Genomic DNA, 11962 nt, shown 5'->3' on the forward strand with positions numbered 1-11962 from the left:
TAGAACTCCCATATAACTGACAATTCCGGACCAGCAATATTCGTCTGTTATACACGAAATTGACCCTCGGCTTACCACGCAGGCTCGTCAGGTCCCCCTGTGTATCTCACACTCCAGAGTTAATGACGAAACATTTTGAAGTCAGAAATAACATACTGTACTTAACTTTTTTATCTGATCGCTGTTAGTTTGTGGCTTAATACTAAATTTCCCTCCAATGTTACACCTTTTCATCGAAGGGTTGTTTTCAACAAATTTTAAACTTTTCAATTCTTTTTGGCATACTGGTTAATAAATACAGTGCAGTACACACAATACAAGTGAAAGATCGAATCAAACGTGAAGAATAACGAACGCTTTCTTCTGTGACAATAGCAATTGTACTGTCAACAATCGATTTCTTTGCAATGGTGATGGATCCGTTATGTAGGAGGTAATTTGCATTGTTTTTCCCTGAAAGGGACTGGAGAATATATCCGTTATAAGCGAATTGAAATGCACTAAAAAGAATAGCAAACCATCCCGACTAGAATTTTCATCCGATATATTTTCGGTTATCCGTTATATGCGAGTTCGACTGTATTTTAGTTTATTGGGTACAGTACCACCATTTCTTCAAAACAAGCATTTATGAAGTGAATCATCATACATTTAAGTGTACTAAGGCAGCAATATTCTTTCAGCTGTAACTGGCTGTTCCGAAGACGTGACAATTTGTTACACACAAACTGCTTTATTGAAACACTAGTGTAAGAGGATCTCTTGTTAGCTTATTTGAAGTTAGAAATAACAATACTGCAAAGTAAAACGTATTGGGCCAAACCATAATTGTTTGATTTGCTTAACAATTGTTGTTAAACCTCATTAGTCATTATGTAAGTTGTAGGCCTATATTCTTATTAATTTCGCTGTTGCTATTATTTAAAGGTTTAACGCTTTGGATATTTTCCTTCAGTTCTTGTTTTCTGAATTTATTTACATTCTTTCGTTATTTACTTTCTTTATAGCCAATATACTCTTGCGTTTTCAAATTATGTTAAGTACTTTTCATTGGACCTACCTTAGTTTGCGATTGTCTGTTCTATACTTTATTTCTGCAAATAGAGGTTCATCCTTTTTTTATCTCATGGCCGTTTATAAGCTTCTATGCCAGTGGTACCCGAGAAGAACACATGCTGCTGGGAGTGAAATGAAGCATCATGTATGTACCTACATCTTGATCGGCCACACCGACGGCCCCGATAAAGCTCGGGAACCACCAAGTGTGCTGAGTCAACGTCGAGTCAGTTTGCACTCCGGCAGGATCTCCCGAGTGCCTGCAACCACAATATCTGACAAGGATAGAATGACTACTTATTATTTTTTGGAGTCATGTAACTACGAGGGTCCTCTCATCAATGATGTGTTACTGCTATTTTCTAAATTAGCCAACCTTTAGTTCTTGTTTTCCTCTGCATTCTTTCGTAGATTATTTGCTTTATGTTTGTATACCGTTGTGTTTTCAACTTTGTATTTTACCTTACTTTACGATTATCGGTTCTAGTTTCTAGTTTTTCTGCAAATAAAGTTTCATCAATTTTTTATTTGTTGGCCGTTAAGCACCGCTGCCAGTGTTATCCGAGAAAAACACGTGACCTTACTGGATGAACATCATGTGTATGTTAGTATGTAGGCTACCTACATCTTGATCGGCCACAGGTTTTCAGAAAATTTTCGATTTGTTTTTTTTCCTCATTCTGTTATTGAAAACATCCAAATAAACTTTTTTTTTATTGAAAATGGCTTCAGATAAGCAATGGTAACATTTTCATTAAATTCATTTATTAAGTTAAAAAAACTCCGTAGGTGGAAAAAAGCTGCAAAGCCCTAGCGCTTAAAACATGCAAGATGTTAAGTATGCTCTGACGCTGTAACGATGAACTGTTAGAAGGGCCACCAAACCCAAACAAACTACATTTAATTTAAAACTGAAATACAAACACAATGTAAGCCTCCATTTTGTGCTTACGTTGAAATGCAAAATTTTATTGTTGACTCGGCGATGAGGAATCGTAGAAAAGTTTTAGTTCTGTAAAAAGTTTGCTCCTGTATTGTAATGTGTGAGTATTGTAACCTGTTTGTTACCAGTTTCGTACTATTATTATTCCTAACATATTTGTATAAGTTATCTGACCCCTGAGATAATCTGCATGTCTGTTATGTCTGACTCCTTGATTGCTAAATGCGTGTCCAGTTTAGATAACCTCTAAACCAGGGATGTCCAACCTTTTATTATAGTGGGCCGCATTGTTTCTTGAAATAATTCATTGGGCCGCATAACCTATTAAATTTCAAGAAAAAAGAGCTGACTGGCACATTTTAATTAGGCTAAGATTCAAAGTTCAAAATACTACTTGGAGTGAAAATGACTAGCGGGCCGCACAAAAATCTCAGATGGGCCGCACTGTGGCCCGCGGACCGCAGGTTGGACATCCCTGCTCTAAACTATCAATTAATTAATAATAGCGCTCAGAATGCTATAAATGATGTTATAGGCCTACTGTTTTATATACAGGTTACACTGCTGACAAACAAATCAATAATCTCGTAACTTAGCACGTAAGCGCCCGATAACTTGATGTCTGTACTCGTTTCTTTTATTAAATGAGTCTATAGGCTAACTCTATATAGTCGTAACAGCATATGCAGAATTCGTGACCAGTATGAGAAACAATGATTTATAATTAAGATAGAGATGAGCAAATTTAATAATTTCAAATCTGAAATGGAGAAAAGAAGAAGGCAATAAGTTTTTCCCAATATGTTTGCAACAAAGTAATAGAATTCTACCGAGGCTCATAATAATGAAAGTAGAATGCACTATGTAATCAGAATTTGATGCTAATCACGTGACAAGTTCGTAGCGACAAACGGTTGCCATTAGTATTGACTTAAGTCATATTTTCCTATAACTTGAACAAAAATGGCAGAACAGTGGTTGGGGTCAGGTGGGCCTGAGTGAAGTACATTTCTTCCAGAAATGGACTAAAATTCCGAGGTCTGGAAGTGAAACGCGATATAGACTGGTACGATTGTAACTTAATGTAAAAGTATTTTGTGAGTGTTCATGGGCCGCATGGGAGGGCAGGCATAACCTGTCTTCGAAGAAGGCCTAGTGAATATCCGATTGCCAGAGACTCAGTGGCCGGAATTTACGGCGCACGAAGCCAGAAAAGTCATTGAAGAGGACAAGGTATTTTTGACGAAATCGTAAAAGATAGCGGTATGGAAAAAGAAGTTGTAACGCACTTCACTTTCCTCCGTAGTAGACCAGCTCCAGTTATAAAGGACTTTATTGGTGGTGGAGTAAGAAATTTTTCCCATAGGATGAAGGGATCCGGCTGAAGTGGTTAGTGGTTAATATTTGTGTCAAACTTTTAAACATTTTGGTCCCCTTGGAGGCAATCCTAAATACGCCAGTTGACTGGCGTATACTGGTATTTAGTATACTCACTTTGAAAATGGTTCGGCCATCGCTGGACTTGAGTCAAGAATCAAAACGAGTCACATGATGAGTTGATGACACTTGTGCCAAGAAATGGGTTATTCATTTTTCTACTTACAATACTTCTTTATAAAAAATGTTTTCTTTATATATTGTTTTTCCAAAAAATACTGCAGCGTGTCGCTTGCTGCTGCCGGTTTAAGACGGCACCACAAACGCAAGGTCTGTGCAGCTCATTAGTGTATATACTATATAGGGTACTCGACCATTGGGATTCACTACCGAGGTGTGGATCGGCCGCATCTCTTAGGATATTATCAAGTGGCAGGCGAGCTCAATTGCTACTATACACTTCTCTGCAAGACAGTATTAACCAGACTAATTTTTGAGACAGACATGACGATCAGTTAACCAGTTTTCCTGAAAGTATTCCCTTTGCTAGAGAAATGTGTTTACTAAAGATACGATTATTTATGCATGACAAAACTAACGTTACGTGTGAGCTGAAAGTTAAAAGTTAAGTTTCAATTCCAAGGTTTTATAGTTTATGTTTTAGTATACTATGGTTCTACTTCTACATTCTAAATCTACAGGTGCTGTATCTATGGCCGTATGCTTTTAATCATAAAAATTGTAAGTTGTCTATGAGAAACCAACATTCCAGCTTTCTCCAAATACCGTTACTATAACAACGGTTTATGCGAAGTTTTAAATTATACTGCCCTGGTAGGTTAGGAAAAACAGTTTAGGGAAGTGAAAGCGATTTTACTTGTCTTACAATTAATGTATGAAAACGTTTACGTTTTCATAATCATGGTTTTAGTCTAGTTTTTATTGTTTAACTTGACTCGAACATTGTGAACTTAAACTTATTTGAATTTGTTTATTTGTATTTAGAGTTCAGGTATCATCATCTTTACTACAGTTCTAGCCGATTGGCTTAGGTAGCCTGACAATTTGCAATGTCTGATCTAGGATCTGATGAATTTGGAGAGGATGAAGCCGGGCCCTATCTCGGGGTAGGTGTATTAAATCAAAGTACTGGTAGCCCTGAACGTGGTAGGACTAAGTTGGCTACTGGTATACCTATCGACTAAGAAAGGCTAGGCTATAGCCTATGTGCCTGTAAGTAGTAGGTCTAGATTTTGGGTCAAAAATTGATAAGTAGCTTACTGATAGCATCTAGTTCTATGTTTCACTGGCCATAATTCCCAAATCCCAACTAACTGTTAGAATGTTAACCGTCGGATGTTAACCACTAAATTTATTTTATCAAGTCAGTCTGTGATGTTGCAATAAGCTATTTCATATTTTAAGCTCGTTAACTTTGCCCTATTTTTGTACAATTTATTTCTTTAAGTTTATGTTTTGTTTTACTGTAGCGTATAGGCCTAGTGGTTAGCATTTTCTTGTGTTAGGGACTATTTACTTGTCAGTAGATTAAAATACTTAGGCTCTTTTTAACTACCAATTTTGTGATTTATTGTAATGTAGCGCCCTACTGGAAAGTATGGCAGTTTGTTTGTGCAAAAATGCAAATTTTGGCGTGAAGGCGGCACAAAGGCCTTAACTCTTTGTTTATTTATTATAAATTGGCATGAAGATAAAAAATATGACATGTACGTTGATGAATCTCATGTGTACAGCTGCAACACTTTCCACTATAAGCCTAACCTACTTGTAGTGAAGTACCGGTAGTAGCCTAATTGCCAAAGAAAACAGCCTACATAAATTTTAATTATTAGGTTAGGGGTTCTTAAAACTGGGGCCTGTGTTTACGTCCGACTGCAAGTTTTAAAAGTTAAATAAAAACAAACCTTTTGGAGCAGCCCATTTTTTGGTCAAACTATTGGAAGCTAGTTACAATTTTTCTGCCTGCATCTTTTTCAAAAAATTTTGTACTAGGAAGCCACGAAAATGAAAAAATACATAATTAAGGATTCAAGTTAAAAAAAAATTTAAGACTTCTTGCCCTAAATCCACACCATGTTCAATGCCCATTAACACAAATCTCTAGACCTCACTGATTTCTCTCAAATGGACAAAAGAGTGTGCTTTTGCTATTACCAGAGTGTAGCAATAAACTGATAATAGTACAGTCATACTGCCCATACAGGGATAAATGTGCATGAATGGCCGATCATTGCAAAACATATAAAAGGCAGATTAGCCTATACAGTACTGCAAAATTCTTGTATATGGTGTTTTGTAACTGTACTGTACGTCATTAACTGCTAGCCTTTTCTTCAATTCCATTGTGTTTATTGCCATTTGGCTAAGCAGAGTGATGTTTGATGTTTAGTCAACTATATACTATAAATATGAAAATACGTTGCAAGCCATTTTTAGAGCATGAAAACAGAAGATTTTTGGGCTCTGTCTATTTTGGGCGGAGTAAACATTTGCAAGAATGTCCGAACTGTCAAACAATTTTGCCCCCCTTGAAGAAATCCTAAATATGCCATTAGTTGCATCACCAATAATTGTAGATAGCTTGGCAAAACAAGTGTGCAGTCATAGCACTCAAGTAGCAGATTAAAAGTTTGCAAGGTAATCACATTGGCAAAATGTTTAGAGGTCTAACTAAGTTATGCAAACTATTATGCTCATAATTAGCAAAAATGTAGGCAAGTTAGGTGAATCAATGAGTTAATCTAAGACAGCTTAACTGAACTTGATAATGCATAAAACACTAGAATCTCAGCCGGAACCAAGCAATATGCGTTTCACGACTAAGCCAATATATTAACTTAGTCGAAGGTGCCTTAGACAAGTTTTAATGGAGTAATGTAATTTATGTAAAAAAACTGCATTATATGACAACTAGGTTGTTCTTATGCAGAAAATTTCATAATATTGCATTTGAATACATTAAAGATTAAATGATGATTGTAAAAATTAAACGTGGTTCGTGTTGATGGGAACATTATAAATCACTTGGTTTGACTAAAATATTTTCTTAATTAAACTGTTGGATATTTTTTAACAGGAATACGAAGGGGATAGAAATGAAGAGGGAGAAAGACATGGCTACGGTAAAGCAACATTACCCAATGGGGACACTTACGAAGGACAATATGACAGAGGAAAGAGACATGGCCAAGTTAGTTTTCTGAAACAAACTGAATAACGGTGTTTATTTGTTACTTGCCTTAGAAGAGATATCTGCATATCAAATAAAAATCAGCAAATAATGAAGACATGATTGAAACAAAGGAAGTTGCAAATGGTTGATAATTAATTTGCATTAATGGAATACGTTAGGTCTTTACTGATTTCGACAGCCATTTTTTTGTGTTCTCCATCATATTTTGTTGCATTTTCTTTCTGGTTTTTATTGAGCAGGGTTGCATATGTAGCAGCTGATTTTATGATGAAATTTAAATTTTATAGACTTTTGTCTCAAATAAAAAGCTTAAAAACGTTATAAACATTTATCCAATCAGTGAACTCTCCCACTGAGAGCAGTAAGTTAGGTCCTTTGATATCCTGATTTTTTTTGTTTTAAACCATTAAATGAAGCTTTTTGGGTCAAACTAGGTTTAGTTTTATAAATGCAGAGACATTTTTACTTTCTTTTGATTCATCTTTTCAGTTTACTTGCAGTTATGTTTGCTTGGATTTGCAGATTTAAGATTCAAAGTTATTTAAAATACTCAGTAGTGTTTTTTCGTATTTACACCAGGTGTGGCAGTACATGTTTTTAAAATATTTTACAGTGCTGATATAAAACATAATAATTATTATGATTTTTACATTATGTTTCTAATTTCAACAATTTTTTTAAGGGAACTTACAGATTTAAAAGTAATGCCAGATATATCGGAGAATATCTGCACAACAAGAAACATGGACAAGGTACATTCATTTATCCAGATGGATCCAGATATGAAGGTAATATCTCAAAGCCCTGACTACATTTGAAGTCATTTTGATATCGATTGCATAGTTAATCTTTATTTGATAAATTCATAAACTATTAAGGTTCATGGGTGGATGATCAACGTCAAGGCAATGGAAAATATTTCTATGTTAATAGTGACACTTATGAAGGGGAATGGTCTAAACATGAAAGACATGGTCAAGGGAGTTACATATATGCTGACACAGGTATTGTAAACTTCTAAATGCTTGAATCTACAACTTTGTTCACATAAATGATCTATTAATATTTCATGCCGGCAATACGGTTGAAAACTTAAAGTAAGGGACAAGCCCAAAACCAAGCTAGACTAAAATCAAAGAGTAGTTGTCAGTAAATATACTGGAGCAAGGATTTGTACTAATGTGTAGAAGTTAGGCAGTTATTGCCATAATTACAAGGCAAAAAACGCAAGTTCATCACTTAATTATAAAGTAGATGGCAGTTCTTAATTACGTCACAATAAAAAAAATTATAGGGATGACTCAGGTATTTGGATCAAGTATGAATAGAATGTTTCGTGTGTGAACACTTTGCATTAAATAAGCCTAAACTGGTTTACTGTTGGTGTAGCTGGTAAATGTAGATGCTAACCTACAGTACAGTGCAGGCTTGACCGTTGGCTCTAACCTAGTCCAGTACCGATAACTGCGGTAAAAACAAGAATGCTTTACCAGTTCTTGTACAGTCATCTGTGACAATTCTATGCTGAAAATAAACCTAAACTTCTACTAATCACCTACTTATGGAGATGTATTCCATCCAAAATGCTTTAGCTAGCGTACCAGGCTACCTCTACCACTAAACCTAATATAAACCAAAGTCATCATACAACAGACGACATAATGACTGCTTTCTTGGTCATAATAGGGGGTTAAATTTGCGATACAATTTTGGCAATGACTGTCCAACCACTACATATTATTTAAAATCCATTCACAAGTATATTTATTGGCAACTACTTTTTATATTTAACACCGATTTTTTGTTGAATTCGCATCTCACTAACTTTTAAATGTTGCAATACTGCATACAGTGGTTCAGTTCAGTATCTCATGAAATTGAATTAAATCAATTGAAGCCAATATTTTGCATACCGTGAGCCAATATTTGTAATTATTTACTTACAATTTTAGGGGCACCAGTATGGTGGACTATGAGTGCCATAGCCATAGTGAAAAATAGCAATTGAAAAAATATATAGCTAAAATCAAAAACAAAACGAAATTTAATCTTATTTTTGAAATAAAGTTTATATTTCAAATTTATAAAAAAATGTTGAAATAAAAAACAGTCAAAATTTTATTATAACAAAAGTTAAATAAAAAATAGATTCAAAATAAAACTAAAAACAAAAATAAAATTGAGATGAAAATCAAAAGCAAAACCCGAAATAAAATCAAAAACAAAAATACTATTTTAGTTTTAAAAATAAAAATGAGTTTTGTTTTAATACAATTTTGACTTTGTTTTTGATTTCAATTTTTTTTTTAAATCTAACTATTGAATTTTTTTTCAAAAATCATTGAAGTTAAGTTTTGTTTTGATTTTATCTCGTTTTGTTTTGATTTTAGCTAAATTTTTTCATTCGATTTCTATTCTTTTAATTAATTTTTCAATTTTTTTGCAAGACTTGGAACGACACTCATTGTCCACCAACCACCATACACCAATCATGAAATGCAGTAACATGTTGTAAACATAGTTGTAATTATCAGTGAAAGGCAATCTGTCTTTATTAAGAAAATCTAAATTGGCCATCAATGTGCTACTGTTGAGAGACACTTCCAGCACGAAATTCCGTTTTTCTTACATTAATTTGTTACTTTGATTACATACGCAAAATTATGATTTACTTGAAACTTTAATAATCTGTTTGTTATTCACTAAGTACAGTAACAGTTTGTTAACTTAAAACTGGGTTGACTTATAAAATCTCTTTGAGTTACCTAAAGTTTAATTAATAAACAAGCAAAAAAGTAATAATCGCTCACTTAACATGATTTTGCATCACTAGCAAGTTCATACAACCTAGCGAGATGTAGCCGTAATCTTGCCCCATATATGCTAAAAAGGATGTGTGACCACGTGACAGTTGATTAGTATACTTGCTCTTGTGTATTTACATCGGGGTACATAATACCAGCTATTGTTTGACATGCGTAATAGGGGTTGGCTGCCTTTGGTGTCATCTACAGCACTGTCTATGATTATCACTGGTTGCAATTTGTAATAGCGATTGCAATTTGCTGTATAATACTAAACTCTAAAGGAAACTAAAAAGCTTTACAGGGTATGGTTTATGGTATTATAACTCATATTCATGCTCAACATAATTTAACAATGATGACCAAAACATAGGCTCCAAGTATGTTGGAACGTGGATTAGTGGCAAGTGTGAAGGTGCAGGGGAATTTATTCATGCCAACCACAGATTTCAAGGAAACTGGACTGATGGAAATGTAAGTAAATGGAATTTATGGGAATTGTAATTTTGGTTACAGCTATTCAAATTCAGTTGTCACATGTGCTAATCTAAAGTCTTCAAACTTTATTTAACAGATGCAAGGACCTGGAAAGTATATTTTTGATATTGGTTGTGAACAACATGGTGAATACATTCCTGTGGAGCAGGTAATTTATTTTATTAACGACATATTGAAAAATTGATTAACAGTAGATTAGTCGATTGTCATGAATAATAATGAGAAGTCCTAGTTAGTAGGCAAATTTGCGTAATAGATTTAATACAACAAGAATTTGTGTTATTTTGATGTAACTGCGTAATTCATAGAACATATACAAGTATTCTGGTTACTTTTTGTATGGTTCCATCAATGAATGTGCCATACATATTGCATAGACACAAGGAGATGGAGAGGAAGAAGAACCTACTACCGTCACTATTCCTAAATGGAAAGCAGGAAAGATTACAGCCATAACTCTTTATAGTCCAGAAGAGGAAACACCTGCTGCCAGTATTTCATCATGCATGTCAATATTGTGCGTAGTGATTCCAGGGTTTTTAAATAAAAATATTTTTAGACATGGAAACTGCAGAAACTACAGCACTAGACGAAACAGGAAACTTAGATGATGCGACTTCAAAAGAAGAAGTTAATAACGATTCTCAATCCCCTGTCTCAGAAGCAGAACATGCTGTTACTGAGAATGAAACTGCAGAGGAAAATGAGAATGCAAATCCAGATGACGCAGATGCTGAAGAGCCCGCATCAACAGAAGATTGAGACTGATGTTTTGACGCTTTGGAATTTTTCCCATTATTTTGTCACTGTGCAGTGCTTCTTTGTGTCATTTGTTAGACAGAGAAAATATGCTTAAAACATTCAAAGTTTTCCGGTAACACTGATGAAGGTAATGGTTTTGCAAAACGTATATAATATATATTTAAGCAATAATACGAACTAAGATTATATGAAGCATATGTTCTGTGATAATTATAGCAACCAAGTTTCAATAGAATCTATAACACTTAATATCAAATACAGTTGGGACACATATGACACGATATGTGAATATTCTGACAATCATTATTTGGTTATTTTGGTGTTTTAAAGATGAAGCTAATTTTAGCCTTTGTTGAAGAAAATCGCTTATAGGGCTAGGCAGAAGGAGAAATCTTTTTAATACCAGTTCCCGACTTATCATTAGTAGTCTTCGGAATTTACCCGTTTCACTACTAAATGTTGTTGTCGGTTCGGTAGCTGAGTGCCGCTGGCCTTGCAACAAATGTAGTTTGTGTTCCGTGTTGATACCCAGTGGCACCATACCGTTATAATACCATCGAGCAAGACATTGACGACACTTGCTCCTGTTCAGTGGGCTTGGTGGGGAGTTCTGAATTCGGACAACACTATATAAAAAAATTAAAAAAAAAAGGAAATTTAGGAATCCTCGCCGGTTTTAAGCCATTTAAATACGATGTTAAAGATTATGAAACTAAAATATGGCGATGGTCACTGATTGCTATAAGTGAACACGATAATGAGGTTTCATCTGACTCTTAATAAACTTGCATGTTCTTTTCGGGTAGCACATCTACTTCTTCACGGAAGCATATTGGCCACCGAATAAAAAACGTAAAATAAAAAAAGCAAACTGATACAGGTAATGTAAAGTACTGAACAAAATTGAAAACACAAGGGTATATAAAGAAAAGTAATCAATTAATCGTTTCCAGTAGTTCTAGCTCTCTGAATGTCGTTATCATGTAATGCAATAACGTTCATAATCGCACAAAGATAAAGAGGGATAAGTAGCATGTGAATTACAAAAGCAAAACAACTTTCAAGCGGGTTTTATAGAAACCAGACGCCAGTATAAACTTGGTTGCAAAAGGGCTGTTTTCATCTTTTAGGCCTGGTGAAAAAACAATTAAGGTATGATCACCAAATTCGGTAACTGGCAGCCGGTGAAATAGACGCTGTTTAATAAATTAGGCATATCGCCCAACAAATATATATCAATAAGTTAAGGCCTAACACTACTAGGCTTAAGCCGTTTAAGTTAGAAACACCATATAATTTATATGCAGA

General features: G+C 34.6%; 1 protein-coding gene across 1 annotated transcript; it reads left to right on the top strand.

Moving 5' to 3' along the window:
• Window positions 1-4314: 4314 nt before the first annotated feature.
• On the top strand, window positions 4315-10930 carry LOC143447288 (radial spoke head 1 homolog). The gene is made up of 8 exons (XM_076947314.1): window positions 4315-4503; window positions 6474-6587; window positions 7273-7378; window positions 7469-7594; window positions 9768-9868; window positions 9969-10040; window positions 10270-10384; window positions 10452-10930. The coding sequence occupies exons 1-8, from the start codon at window positions 4447-4449 to the stop codon at window positions 10652-10654; spliced, it is 894 nt and encodes a 297-aa protein (XP_076803429.1). The 5' UTR covers window positions 4315-4446; the 3' UTR covers window positions 10655-10930.
• Window positions 10931-11962: the final 1032 nt, after the last annotated feature.

Source organism: Clavelina lepadiformis, chromosome 2 (assembly GCF_947623445.1).
Source record: "Clavelina lepadiformis chromosome 2, kaClaLepa1.1, whole genome shotgun sequence".
Classification (NCBI taxonomy): Eukaryota; Metazoa; Chordata; class Ascidiacea; order Aplousobranchia; family Clavelinidae; genus Clavelina; species Clavelina lepadiformis.